Genomic DNA, 15,588 nt, shown 5'->3' with positions numbered 1-15,588 from the left:
CCCCTCTATAATCAAATTTGATGTGTGTCTCAAATTTGTAATAAGGATTATAAATTAGTCATTTCATTTTCTAAGTACAGATGACTTTTTTTCTTTCATCTTCCCACAGACTTCAGCATACAGTTCAATAAAAGATATTTACTAGTTTATTCTAACATGTTTCCTTTATATATTATTTATATTACATGGCATCATGACCAAGGGTTAGTCGTTCCCCATGGAATTTTTGCATATTATTAGTATGTCTACAAGTAGATAATGAAACTGAAGTTCAGAGAGGTCACTATTTGCCCAGAGTCCTGCAGATATTCAGACTTCTAGTACATGGTTTTATTTATTACACTCATAGGCATTAATATTTCATGTTCCAGAGGAGGGACTACCGCTTATGTTAATAGATTCCATTTGCAAGGAGCTTATAGTAGGGGGGTGTATATGTGTGTATGTGTGTGTGTATGTAACATTTATATGTTGCTGCTGTGGGTTGTGCTTTTACCCAGTATCCATTTATTTTCCCTTGATAACTGAATGCCGAGAACTTCCACTTAGGTCAACAGGTACAGAGGCTTCAGCCAATCAGTGTCCCCCAGCTGTAGCAATTAGTTCTAGGAAGAACGTGAGTGTTCCATTTAGAGTCAATTAGATGCAGTAAGGCTTGGTCCTGAAACTTCTGGGAAAAAGATCTCACTTTTTCTCTATATCTTTTTTACTACTATCTGGGGAAACCTGGGTGAGAAGGGGACCAGCCCAGAAAAAGTGAGGTTAAGAAAAAAAAAAAAAAAATAGAAAGAAAGAAAAGAAATATGTTGAAGGTGATACTTATTATAATTTTTTAATACATACTGTGTTATACTTACAATGGGCCAGGCATAGCCTTAAACACTTTATAAATATAATCCATTTAATCCTCTTAACAAACTTATGAGGTAGGAACTATTACAATCTTGACTTTATAATTGAGGAAACTGAGTAACAGATAAGCTAAGGAACTTGCCTAATGTCACACAACTAATAGATGAAGGAGTATGGATTTGGACGCAAGTAATCTGGCTCCGGTTTCTATGCTCTTAACTACTATGCTAGGGACATTGTTGAAACCATACATTAATAGTAAGGAAATACATATTTAACAATGGGTTCTCAAGGAAAAAAGGAGATAAAAAGGAGAGAAGGAAAGAAAGAAAGAGAGAAAGAAAGAATATCCCTGATTTGTTGTATTTGCCAATTTCTCTATTTCAAATACTCTGGCTGTGGCGGATTTCAAGCTATTAACATGACATTATCTGGTTTGCAACATTCCTAAACACTTAATAACCACAGGCTTGGTACAAGCCAGCTGCTCCAATATATCACTGGAGTGGATACCAGATCTCCCTTCCACAAGACTGTGTGTTTGTGAATCTATAATGTTCCATTTGGCTTAAGCCACTGTTGGTTGGGCTTTCTCTCTCTTGCAATATTAAGGAGTCCTAACTGACTTCAGGTTTCATGGATAATGAAATACTTTATGGAAACTGCTCTTTGTCATATGAGACCTCCACATGATATGGACAAATCCTTCATCAGATACCGCATCTTAATCAGAAACAGAGAGTTGAGGGGTGATGAATTTGGTCTATGTGGCACTGACTATATAATTTTCCAGACCTGGAGCAAAATGAGAATGACAGGCCCAGGTCCCTTTTTCTAAAAGTATTAAGAATTTCAAGATGATGATAGCAAAGCATTAAGCTAAGTACCGCTCGCCTCTGAGAATGCGGCCCTGAGGGACTCCCCAGGGCCATGACGGTGAAGGTGTCCTTGTGTTAGTGTCACTCCGCTGGTAGGTGGCAGGGCGGGGGCAGGGGGGCTCTAAAGTTAGATCTACAAATCCCATAGCTCTTACACTCTTTCACAATGTTTCCTCACAAAAAAAAGGATCGGTCCATACACAGATTACCATCTGGAATTTGTTACTTAAGTTATTAATGATAACTAACAACATTTTATATTGTTGATCCGTTTTAAGCAAACACACAACTGACTCACTTATAGACTCCCATGTTGCTGCAACAGCTATATATTAGACCACAAATATATCTAGTCTTAATTTCTTATTTACATTTTGTTTCCTTTAGGCAAAGTTAATTCTTCCCCGAAATTCATTGAGCTATTTATATTGTGCAATTTTTACTTCTCAGACAAAGCCAGAAAAAGAAAACAAATACTATTTCACATATCAGATTTTTAATCGTTCTGTTTGATATATTCTCCCCCTCCCTCCCCCACCCATACTTTACCATACAATTGCCCTAATTTTAAAAACATAGGTAACTCCAAATATCCTAAAGATTTTTCTTAAAACAAAAACCAAATGAACAAAAACCCACCTTTTATCTTCCACTACAAAATTTTAGAAGTACCCCAGTTACTCTCTTCCTCATGGAAAACATGGACCTAAATACAGCTGTTTACAGTGCAATTACTATTTTTCAAAGTGCCGAGCTCAGTCTAATGGGTTTTATTACTGAGATTCTCACATTCAAAAATCATTATAACCCATGACAATATTTGGTGATCTATGATAATGGAGGAATGAAATGGGGGGAAAATCTCTTATATAAGATAAAATATAGTAGTTGCATTATGCAGTTTTATGTAACATCTGGGTTCTATTACTCAATTTTTGATGATTTTAAAGAAAACAGAAAACTAACCACAATGATCAGCTAAATAATGCTTCACATTAAATCTATGCAAACAACCAGTGGATAGTTTATCATGAATTATAACCTAGAAGCAGAGGCTCAATATAAACGTGGCCTTCAACATTTCTATTTACCTGTTGACTAACCCAGGCTATTTAATTTTCATTTATGTTTGAAACATGAGAAGTGGAGAAGAAAAATATTCCAGCTTGGTTTCCTAGAAATATGACAAAATGCTCCAAGTAAACAAATCAATACATTGATATGCTTTAAAGATGATTTTCTAAAGCATCTTAAAATTACAATATTTGTTAATGAGTAATGAAAATAAATGTACCAGCGAACAGGGGTCTTTCTGCTTTGGCACGGAAATGAGAACACTTAGACCATATGTGATTTATCCGTTTACCTGCAGTCACATTACCTGCTCAGATCTGTTGTGGTGCTGGTATTGGTACTGAGACAAGGTATTACAAGAAGAAGCTAATTTGTCCTTCTCAAATTGTTTCTTCACTCTGGCCAAACCACCAGGCACTGTGCACATTCCAGATTCTTCCATCATCTAAGAAAATTTAAGAAAAAAGGAAAATTCAGCTTTGTATTTGCTCAAGATGGGACTTACAAGTTATTATTTTTTATAGTTGACAATTATTAATGGGTGGTATATTAAAAAACGCGAATACGCGCAATTATTTCAGTAGAACCTTACAGAAAACCTTAATAAAAAATAATCTCTTCATGTTGTTTTCTCATTTATCAGTGTTTGATATAAAGTCAGAGGACCTTCAAAATATTGAGTTAGTTCTCCTTATCGCAGATAGATTTTGATATCTGGAGATGAGACCTGTAGGATTGTAGGATGTATTTCTCTAATAATACACAGACTAGAAGAAATTAGAATAATGGATTCAATTTTAACTCACAGTAAGGTTGTCATTAAAATCCCAAACATCTACATAAACAACACATTATTAAGAATATTAAAAACATTTGACTCATTCCAAAATGTATTCAAATCACTAAAGATGAATAAAATAAGCCTCTCTTAGGCAAAAATGTCAATATCAGTCATAGTAACAGCTACTTAATACTAGTGCTGAGTGGTTTGTATGTGTTTACATATATCTTGTCATTTGATGTTTCTCCATATTCTGTGAGACATGGGCATTTATTCTCATTTTAAAATGGGGAAATTGAGGTTTGAGCACGTAAGGCAGCTTGTTAAGTTCTCATTACTGGGGTGTGAGTAGAAGCTGGAATTTGAAACCATATCTGTCTTAATGACTGCTGTCTGTCTTAATCCCTAGTACTAAAGGACAGGCAGAAAAACTACTCTGGGGGTGGCATACCACAGGACTTAGCTTGGAAGGTTTAAGCTTAGAAGGATTCTAAGGCTATTATTGGCATTTTGCAGAACAGAAAGCCTTATTCAACAGACATCTTTTGGAGCAACTTGAAAAACACTGAGGAGCCTTGTCAGATCTTATGCCCCTGTGGGAAGTGCGGTAACTTAAGGGCTTTGGTTCTGATGATTCAACACACTCCCCAGCCCTGCAGGCACTCAAGCCCAGATGGAATGACAACTCTCAAGCAAACAGGCCCCATGCCAACCAGTCCTCCTCCAAGAAGCCTCCAGGACCGCTTAAAACTGGGAAGGGATTCAGCAACCCTTCAAATCACAGGAGGTTTCCTGAGGTCTGGTCCAGTCCTGACATAACCCTGAAGCCTTGAGACCTGGAAGTAACTTCATGTCCGTGAACTGAAGTTCCCCTAACACGGACTGTGGACTCCTGGGATCCAGAAATCATGATCCAATATGTAGTTTCTCAGATACCAAAAACACAACTATAATCTTGGGGTTTCCCATATTCCAAAATATAGGAGAATGAATTAATAATCGGCATTATCGGAATTACTAGCAAATCCAAATGGATGCTTTAACAAATTTATAAGCTTTCTAAGAATATGTATATTTGCTGCATGGGAAGAAGGGATAAAAGAATGCATCCTTCTGTATTTTAGATACATATTCTAATAAATTCTGCAACGAACTTCAAATAGAAATCCTGGTCAGTTACTGCCATTTGATACATGTTAAGGTCATGAGAAAGTGTGTCATCTATTTTGAAATTTAAGATAAAGAAGGGAAAGGGTGAATTAAGGTCATAATATTTCTTATACCCCTCCCTGACATTTAATGTACATAAGTGGCCTTCCGTGATTGTTCAAACATAGATAATATATGAGTATTAAATTATGGAAATTAAGGCAATTATTGTTAAGAAAAAACCTACTCTTTCCAACAACTATAAACAAGGTCCAAATCATGTGCTAATTAATCTAGTAAGCCTCAGTAATCATGCTAATGACTGAATACTTTCCTAATAAGTGCATTTTCACAAAAATATCAGTTCCTATACTGAACATGTTGCCTCTCATCTACCAAGTGGATTAAAAATCCAGTATATCCATTCTTTTCTTTAACATTGTGCTTTGGATTCAGACCATATTACATATGCAAAAATTCATATAGTTAATGAATTTTATCAGTAGTCCTACTATTACACTGTTACTGCTGCTCACCCACCTAAACGAGAAGGTCTTTTGAATTATAATTGAGCAATGGTGATGTGGTTTCTTTATTTAGCTCATTTATATATGTGATCTGGCCGGACTTGCTCAAGGAGCAGTCTGTGGGCACGAGCTGCAGTGATGTTTCCTTTTATTCTTGGACTCAGAAATAAGATTTGGAATCTAATGGGTATGCCCATAATAATTAAGTCATTTTATTAACAAGTTAATTTAAATACCTACTTAACATTAACTCCTTTCAATAATAGGGTACTTTGGGTGCCTGGGTGGCTCAGCTGGTTAAGCGACTGCCTTCAGCTCAGGTCACAATCCCGGAGTCCTGGGCTCAAGTCCCACATTGGGCTCCCAGCTCCACAGGGAGTCTGCTTCTCCCTCCGACCTTCTACCCTCTCATGCTCTCTCTCAAATAAATAAATAAAATCTTAAAAAAAAAAAATAAGGTACTTTAACTACCTGACACTTACTTGGGTTAATATATTACACAATTATCTATTGTCTTTACAAAGAACTATTGTTGGGTCCTTGGGCATAGTAGAAATAACATAATTTGGGGGTTGGATAAATCCGAGTTCTGACACTTATGACCTCAGACTAGAATTCAAGTTTTATTTCTTACAAACTATGAATAACAATATATTTTCCACATATTTCTTGCATTAAAAAAGATAACAGAAATAAAATCTCACAGCACAGAATCTGACATTCTAATTCATCGCTTAACAAATGTCACCTCCCCTTTCTCTTCTGGGACTCTCCCGCAGACCACTGCCTTTCCACAGGCATGACTTTTATTTAGGTTCGACGAAAAGCCATCTGGCTAAGGCTAGGACCAGGAGAAACTGATCTCAGTGTGACTGAAACATAACGGATTCAGTTTGGGGCCAAATCAGAGACCTCCAGATTTTACACATAAAACACTTTGGTTATGTGTATAGACAGAAATGTTGTTAAAGGCAGTTTCCACGATTTTGTAACTGAACAGACATTTGTTCTGTCTGACCAGATAAGGGAGTAAGGCAGTTACTTTGTTTTTCTTTAGATATTTACCAGTATTTCTCTGAGATAATGTATGCGCTCTTCCTCCCCAACACCTGCATAATATTAACTTAGGGCCGAACCAAATAACGGTATTTGTTGGGCCACAGGTGCTTTCTTGTGTGAGAGGAGGCAGTTGAATTCAGTTAAAAGAGCACGGGAGTCCAGACACCAGGGATTTAGTCTGGCTTTGTTACTAATGCATGACCTCCCATAAATCACTTCCCCTCAGTTTGTTTTGCCTGTAAATGGGCAGAGAAGAAAGGATTATTAAATTATTTATATGTAGGCTACCTTTATGATATAATTAACGTTTCATTTTTGCATTAAATAGTGGGATAATCAAGTTTTCTTAGTGCCCGATTTAAATATTCTTTTTTGTATAAAAACAAATTTGTCTTATGGTGTATTCTCCTAGTACCTGTAAAGAAAAAAGTCTTCCTAAATATATATACATAAAATGTTTACTGAATAACCCTTCTCTCACTGGGTACTTTCAAAATCTGTTTGTTTCCCCAAAAGTCTTTTCTCCAATTTCAAACACTAATTTGTAGTAAAGTTTCTTGATGATCCAGCAGGGGGCGCTATCTATGAAGACTGGCAGGAGGCACTGGTGTGATTCTGTTTATTTTGGAAGAGCTCGAGCTACTTCTGTGATTTCTGTACATTCATTCAAAATCCATGCTGCATCTGCAATGGATTTTAATGACTATGTAAAAACTTAAATGTCATTTGGAATTACAATATTGTTAATGAGTTTGGCACAGTCAGACTTGTCTCTAAATAATTTGTAAAGAAGAATGTTAAGAGTGGCTATTTTAGAACACCACTCTTCTTGGCTATTCTTTCTCTTTCTCTTTTGGTTAAATGAACAACTTTGCTAATTTGGAGATTATAATTATAAAAGAGTATCCTTACATTCCATTAAGCTATAAAGCTGCTACTAATAAAATGACTCATCAAACCCTGTGGATTGAAGGCCACAGATGATGGAACCCAACAAATTCTTTTGAATATGACTTTATTATGCTTTGGCTCTAAAAATTGGTGGTCCTACTGAATCCTGCTGTTTCCTATAATCATAATTGGTTTAGCAGAGTGCCTACATTGCTAATCTCCCTCATTTCTATGTTGATTAAGCTACTCCTAATGGATTTAGTGCGTACAGAGAAATGAGAAAAGCAAAAAAAAAAAAAAAAAAAAGAAGAAGAAGAAGAAAAAAAAGAAAAGATACCGCCAGTGAATTTAAATGAACTATCCATGAGACCAAGGAGGGCAGCATGCAGACCCACATTATTAAAATCTGAAATTAATTCCCAATATTCCTGAGGAGAATAGCTATAGGTTAAATGATAATGACGGCAATAATAACACATTTCTACCCTGCCTTATGGCTTACACGTAAATTATCTCTTTGACTTCTCTCTAAGACCCTCTGTGCTGGATGGCTAGTCCCATTTTGCAGTTAAAGAAACTGAAGCTTAGAGAGAGGTTAGGATAGTAGCCCAAAATCACACAGTGAGGAAGTAGCAGCTCTGAAGCTTAAACTCATATCCTCTGACTTTGATTCAAACTAGGTCTGCTTTTTCTACTATATCCCACTGCCCTGCCGTATCCTGTACTGCGAAGGAAGGAGGGTGTGTAAAGGGCAGACCTCAGTGAGCCCATTGCCTCATGCAGAACCAACCGGGAGCAGCTTACATTGGCAGAGAAGCTGTGGTAGTCACCCCTGGAAACAGCTGCCTGGTACCTCTCCATCCGCTCCTTCAAGGTCACCACTTCCTGGAGGTCTGACGCGCCCTCGCTCTGTGCACCACCGTCTTCCGCAAATCCACTCGCAGGTTTGTTAGGGCCAACAGTCACTGAAAGCAAATGTAGCACGCTCAGATATGTGTTTCGGGCTTTGAAAAGAAAATACCATCATCTTATGAACAGTAAAGGCATTTTAAATATCTGCTCTCATAAGACAGACTGCGACATTTCACAGTACCGTGTTTTCAATGTCCCACAGTCACCCTCTTCTCTTCAAGCTTTCAAGCAAAGCTACAAAATGCCTATACGGGGCGTATGGTCATGCACACGTCAAACAAAAATATTGTCTCTACTCTTACTCTTGTGATTATTCTGATGAAAAACAGTTATTAAGAGTTCCATAATGTTAATAATGAAACTTTCTGAGGAACTGTGTGTTGAATTTAGGTTAAAGGCTGTGAAGAGCGTGATCTCATTTACTTCTCTAAGAACCTCATGAGGTAGGTGCTATTCTTTTCTGAAATTTATAGATAAGAACGTAGAAAGTCACAGTGGTTAGAAAACTTTCCCATGATCACACAATTAATTAATTTGATGGGTGGACTAAATCTTTAGCAAGTCTAAAAATTGCTCTTTGCTTCTCTCTCCACCCTTTAACACTCGAGGAGATGGAGCTAGCTAAAATAAAGGATTGCCATGAGAATTATAGACTGTGGGTTTATTTCTTTTATTCACAGAGACATGTGTTACATGAGAAATAAATAATAGTACCGTTAGAAAAAGCTTTGTCAGTCACCCATTTCAGATGGTCTGATATTTTCCCATTTAAGCCACCTACCTGACAAAAATACAGGGTAACAAGAATTGCATGCCTGGAAACACAGCAAAAGATTGACTGCATGATCACAGAATAACAGTGGTTAGAAACAGAAAGGTCTTCAAGAGCATGCAGTCTAACCTACTCTAACCAGCTCCTTTCAGGCGTATGGAAACATGTCTAACTAAATGTTTCCTTATGTGAAAGGAAGTCGAGGACTCTCCATAGTTCTTCAGTTACATGTGCCAGAGCTGGACTCAAAACTAGATTTTCTTCCTAATCTAGTATTCTTTGCTGTTATCACTTTGCTTGATGGTTTGCTGTTCACTTTCAAAGAACCCTAATTCCAAAATCATTGCAAGGGCTTTTTCTGGGACCATTCGGTGTATGGTCCCTTATCCACATGGAGATACACATGTCCATGGGTGCATGCATGTCAGTATCATGTACATTCATTACTCATTCACGCATCCCCTGCCGTTCACCATAGGACTGGTAATTTCTGGAACTCAAAGAGCAGGGCTCTTCAGTGTACTTTGTTATTTGGATTGGTTTAATTTAATCACTGTAAACCAAGACCCAAACAATTCCTGGTGAGAGACAACCGAGCTGTTTCTTCCCTTTCCTGTTCTTCCTACCTCCTTCTCCAGCTCCCACACTGAACCATCTTATAGAATGGTTTGCTTTTTCTATTTTTAGTTTCTTTTAAGGTTTATGCACACAACAGATGAGAACAACTTCTGTGATCCAGAAAAAATGAATAATTATTTGTTTTGGCTCCCTGAGTATCTGATTTTCCATAGGGAGTTATTATTCAAATAAACATTGTCACATATTTCAATTAAAATTGTAAACATATTTTACTTTACACAAATACAAAATATATGGGAATACGAAGTTGTGATATATGCACACTATGACTGTAAAACACTGATCAACACTGATTTGTTCATAACAAATGTCAGTTATTTGTGAAATTCACCTGACATTCAAAACCTCATATCCATACAAAAGTACATTCCTCCAGTTGATTCTGATAAAAAGACTTTCTCTCATGCTACTGAAAGTCTTTCACATGTAAAGAAAGTATATCTTTATTTTCCCCTGCGGATTATCTATCTACACAGATGAATTCAGTTTCTATTCAACTATACTATGACTTTGTTATGAATGATCACTATATAAATTTTACTGAACTTGACTCCATAAAGTTTTTCCACATTAAAATATAAATTTCACTTTGTATATTATTCATAAAAGATGTCATTCTTTTAGTTATCTTAACAGAAAGTCAGCAATTTATTTTTGCTAAAGTTTACAGATGGTATTTACTTTTCAGATATTTGACTTTTATCATTTTTCATCCTACAGGGAAAGGCCCAAGATTAATGGTCAGGAAATCAATGGCCTGATTATTAAGAGATTCGGATTCCATTGCCTTGTGGGCTTTCATTTTGATCACAGAAAATACACTACATCTTAATTTCTTTCTTTCCCATCAGTATTTGCCTACACAGATAGTCATTGAGTAGAAAACTTACCTTGAGTTAACAAGCTGTGTCCATATTGTTTCTTAACCTTCTAACTCAATGTCTATCCTTTCGTCACCTGATAAGTGATTTTTCTTGCCCAGTGTACTATAACACACTGTATCTATCTGCTCCTATCCTGATGTTGATGACACCTGATATAACTTTTTAAGGTTGATCAGACAGTCCCCTATTTTTAAGATTGTTTATTTGAATGAGAGAGAGAGAGAGAGAGAGAGAGAGAGAGTTGGGGGTAGGTAGAAGCAGAGGGAGAAGGAGAGAGAGAATCTTGAGCAGACTGTATGCTGAGCGCAGAACCCTACTCAGGGCTTGATCTCATGACCCTGAGATCATGACTGGAGCCAAAACCAAGAGTTGGATGCCCAACTGACTGCATCACCCAAGTACCCCTAGACAGCCCCTTTCTTAGAGATAGGTGAGGAAGAAGACAGGGACATTGGTCCCCCCACCTCTTACTGTGACATCTCAGAAGGCTTGAATGCAACTGAGATTGGAGAACACCATGAAATGAGTTTAGGGAACCTTTAAAGAGAGGGGTGACACAGAAGAACAAGTAAAGATGCTCATAAAATATCTATGGAAATATAGGGGGAGATTTGCATACCTGTAGGTATAGAAATCAGACTGTGAAAGAATATGGGACAAAGCTAAAGTGGTCTGTGAAAAAGGAAGGGAAAACAAACTTTTCAAATGACCATTTCTGCTAGAAAGCATTATAAATATTAATAACACAGAATCATTGTACTAGACGTGACTTGTCTCCAGGGCTTAGTGGCAATTCATTGTTCAGATGAGTAAATGAAAATCCAAAGAAGTTCAGTGAATTCTCCCAAATCTCCAGAATTAATGGCTTAGCTGGACACAGAATCCATTGCACCCTAAATGTCAACTGTTCTCTTTTGTTTGCTGATGAGAAAATAATTGCCAACCCACCCAAAATAGTTCTTCTATGTAGAACAGAATAAATCCTATAAAGCAGAAGGAACATATAAAGGAAGCACGTTGAAAGAAAATAAAACACTAAAAAATACAAGCTGTTATGAAAATGATTATATGCCAAGGATAAGAATGTCTTTTATAAGAATTCTGAGGTTCTTAGGGAAAAGATTTATATTATTATTTTTATATTTTTTGTAATATACTACACATAAATCTAACTTATGTCCACTTATGTATACTTATATACATACATCAGTATACATATTTATAATATACATACATGTATATACATAAGCATACATAAGTGTACACTTACATGTACTATTTTCTTAAATCATGAGAGATTGTATGACTACAGATCTATTTTTTTGAGCTTGAAATATGTGCTTTTCTTCTGCAGTTTTAAAAAACAAGATAACTAAATTAACCAATAAAATCTGCCTAGTTACAAAACTCATACCTTCCTGAATTTTACTTTTTATGGAGAGTCCATGTTTAAACGTTTTTTAATATGCAAAGTAGTATAATATAAGATAGAATGCTCTTCCTTTCCTGACCAATTATTCACATGCCTATAGTCAGTCACAGAAGGATTGCGTAGACACCCATCTGTGTTTCTATGAAGTAAAATAATAGCTTTAAGAAGTCAGATATGGAAAACAATGAGGAATAGTCAATGTAATTAATACACTCTGGGATTTTCTTCTCATTTCACAACTTCTATTATCAGTGAAAGAATTCTTAGAAATATGCACAGATTTGAAACTGGCGTTTCAAAAAGGTTCATTATTGGGGCGCCTGGGTGGCTCAGTGGGTTAAGCCTCTGCCTTCGGCTCAGATCCTTATCCCAGGGTCCTGGGATCGAGCCCTGCATCAGGCTCTCTGCTCAGCGGGGAGCCTGCTCCCCCACCCTCCGCCTGCCTTTCTGCCTACTTGTGATCTCTGTCTGTCAAATAGATAAATAAAATCTTAAAAAAAAAAAAAGGTTCATTATTATGAACCATTCTTCTAACCAGATGTTCAGGAAATTTTAAGTTTGGAATTCAGTGGTCTATAAAAGGATATGTTCTTACAACATTAAGAAATAACATCTCTCTTCATTTCCCATTAAACAATTGTCTAGAAATTTGGAGTAATAAATTATATATATGATCCTAAGATCTTCATAGAGTAAGAATTTGGAAGTCAAGGTCAATGTTTGATATGATAGTGCTGGGATCAGTGCCTTGCTCAAAAATATGGTCAAAGGCAGAAAAATGCCTCTTTAGAAAACACCCAGTGTGGCACAGTTCACAAAGCCAAGTGCTCTGTCATGATCTTATTTCTAAAGCAAGATTCCACCTCAGCACATTTTCTAAATGTAATTTCTTACTTTCAAAATATGGGAGGCACATTTCTAAACTGTAGTTGAACTTGATAAAGTTTTATGGAAAAGAGGACCACATAACAATACTATAATGGATGCAATTCGATGAAAGGTAGGTATTAAACCCCAGGTCTTCAAAACTGGCTTACACAAATACTGTTTAAATTTTTGTGAGTCACCTTATTTCTTTCCTCTTTTGCCTACCTCATATGGATTATGTGGAAGTCTATAGAATAAAGTAAGATACTTTGGCCTCTACATTTCATTGACAGACCACTTGCTAGTGTTGCAAAGCTGGTATTAGCTGTGTCTGAATTACAGCAGGCACCTGGCTGAGATAAAGTCAGAAGAAAAGAAAGCTGCCAGAGATGAGAAAAGAACTAGGGGTGTTAAAGTTTTTAGAAGAGTTAAAATACACACTGGGGGCAGTAAATAGTGTAATATATGTTGTGGAAAAGAAAATCACTAACATTAACAGCAATGTGAAAGGCGATGACAGAAAATGGAGAGCAAAATCCAAACTGTAAATTGATAGCATTTCAATGAGAGGCTGGGATGGGGAGAGTGGGAGGCAGAACAAAAAAGATATATTTGAAGAAAAATTACTGAAAATAAAATTTGGGCACAGTTTTAAAATATGTACTATAATCCAGAAATAAAATTAAGTTTGAAACATCAGTATAACAGTAAATCCTTTTAAAACATTGCAAGTTTTACAAGGAAAGAGAAAAATTCTATAATTATTTAAAATTATGAAGCGTTTCTGTGATGAAGAAACAAAATTCAGACATCCTTAGATGCCTTCCTTATAATATTGAAAACCAAAAGGAATTAGAAAACTGGTTACTGGTTACTTAGTTCTTTGAGCTATAGTCTGTATGAATCCAAGTTGGTACTGGCGTCAACATCAAACTTAAAAGACAGTCCATACAACAAAAGACATCCGAAAAGAAAACAAAGGGCTTTAAATTTTAAAAACCTAAACAAGGTAGGAATAAGATCAGTTGTAATAGTCATAAAAATAAACACAGGTCAAACTCCACACTGAAAGACAAACAAATAAATCCAACCATATGCCACCCACAAGACATCAACCTAAAACAAGACACAAAATTCAAAAAGAAAATATTGGGTAAAAATGTAACAGGCAAATATAAAATGAAGGAAAGTCATTGTGGCTATATTCTTTTCATGCAAAATTACATTAAAGACGAAGTGTCCTAAATGAGATAGCAGGGCCATTGACAGTTGGAAGATACTAATCCCACTGTGAAGCTTTAACACTGTAAGCCTCTACATGCGGACTAGCATAGTACAGAAACATGTAAACACCATAAATAACAAGAAAAAGGAGAACTGCAGGGTGCCTGGGTGGCTCAGTGGGTTAAGCCTCTCCCTTCAACTCAGGTCATGATCTCAGGGTCCTGGGATCGAGCCCCGCATCGGGCTCTCTGCTCAGCAGGGAGCCTGCTTCTCCCTCTCCCTTTGCCTGCCTCTCTGCCTACTTGTGATGTCTCTCTCTCTCTGTCAAATAAATAAATTCTAAAAAAAGAAAAAAAGAAAAAAGGAGAACTCTATGGGAATCTAAATGCTGTGGGTGACATTCATGTATCTCCCTCCATCTTTGCCATATGAAATTTAAAAAAATATTTTATTTATTTATTTGAGAGAGACAGAGATAGTAAGAGAAAGAGCAGGGGAGAAGCAGACTCCACACTGAGCAGAGAGCCCAATGCAGGGCTCCATCCCAGGAACCTGAGATCATGAAAGCAGACACTTAACTGACTGAGCCGCCCAGGCGCCCTGCCATATGAAATTCAAAAGGAAATGATTCATACTATATAATTAATATGGCTTCCTTTAAAGTATTTATTCATTACCACTAAACAACTGTGGGTTATCTACAGTAAGCATATGACGCACTCACTATGCTTTCCAGCTTTCAGACTAGTTGGAAAGAAAGACAGGCAATTATAACCCAAGAGTTAATGGGTTTGCACCAGGTGAGTGGAGAGCCTCCCAGGGAGGACATAATCCACTCGGGTGTGTCAACGAGCAGGTGTCAGGGAAAGCATCCTGAGAAGTAGGATGTCTGCACTGAATCATGAAGGAGCTGGTCACATGAGTATGTAGATGAGCAACGGGACGAGACAGCAGCATTACCAACAAGGCATGTTGGGGAAACTGGGTAATGATTTTGTGGAAAACATCCAACAGTTCCTCACCTTGCAGCACGTTACAGAGTATCAGATGGAGTAAAGAGCTAAATGCTTTTTGAAATGTTGAAAAATCTTCGGAGAAGTAAAAAATGATTTCAGTTGGAGTTCCTAAGCTTAAAAAATAGTGTGAAGTAAGAAACCTTTTAAACAAAAATAACTATAGGACAAAAGGAAAACTGGAGGGGGCAATTATAATAAATAGGCTGAAAATATTACTTTTTTAGTAAAGAACATGGACATATCTGAAATAAAAGTACAAACATTACTGAACAATAAAGGACTCAAAAGAATGACTCACAAGTAAAAAAGTCAGAGCACATATATATGAAGTGTTTTCTGTGTGTCAGACATTAATCCACTGAGTGCTCTCAACCATCCTATGAGGTAGAGACTATTTTTATTTTTTAATCTCCATTTTATAGATAAGGAAACAGAGACACAGAAAGGTTACAATACTTGCTCAAAGACAGGTGGCTGGTGAGCGTCAGAGCTGGAAGGGGAAGCCACGCAGTCTGGCTCCAGGTTCTGTGACATTCCAATTCTGCGCTACTTCTCAAGGAATACACGTGTACAAAAACCAAAGCCAAACCCAAATAATCATCTTCCCAGAGTCTTCAAATGACAAAGAGGT

General features: G+C 36.8%; 1 protein-coding gene across 2 annotated transcripts in view; it reads right to left on the bottom strand.

The window, feature by feature from the left end:
- Positions 1–15,588, bottom strand: part of LOC111143516 (xin actin binding repeat containing 2) — a 101,708-nt gene that overhangs the window by 41,092 nt on the left and 45,028 nt on the right. For both annotated transcript variants that reach the window (XM_022497339.1, XM_022497332.1), the window contains exons 2-3: positions 8,016–8,176; positions 3,112–3,249 (exon numbers count right to left, since the gene is read on the bottom strand). In XM_022497339.1, the coding sequence (XP_022353047.1) occupies positions 3,112–3,249; positions 8,016–8,176 (299 nt within the window). The remainder of the gene's footprint in view (positions 1–3,111; positions 3,250–8,015; positions 8,177–15,588) is intronic.

Source organism: Enhydra lutris, unplaced genomic scaffold (genome assembly GCF_002288905.1).
Source record: "Enhydra lutris kenyoni isolate GAN:26980312 unplaced genomic scaffold, ASM228890v2 scaffoldscaffold1, whole genome shotgun sequence".
Taxonomy (NCBI): Eukaryota; Metazoa; Chordata; class Mammalia; order Carnivora; family Mustelidae; genus Enhydra; species Enhydra lutris.
The sequence above is the reverse complement of the archived record's forward strand: the minus strand, read 5'-3'. Positions and strand labels throughout refer to the sequence as shown.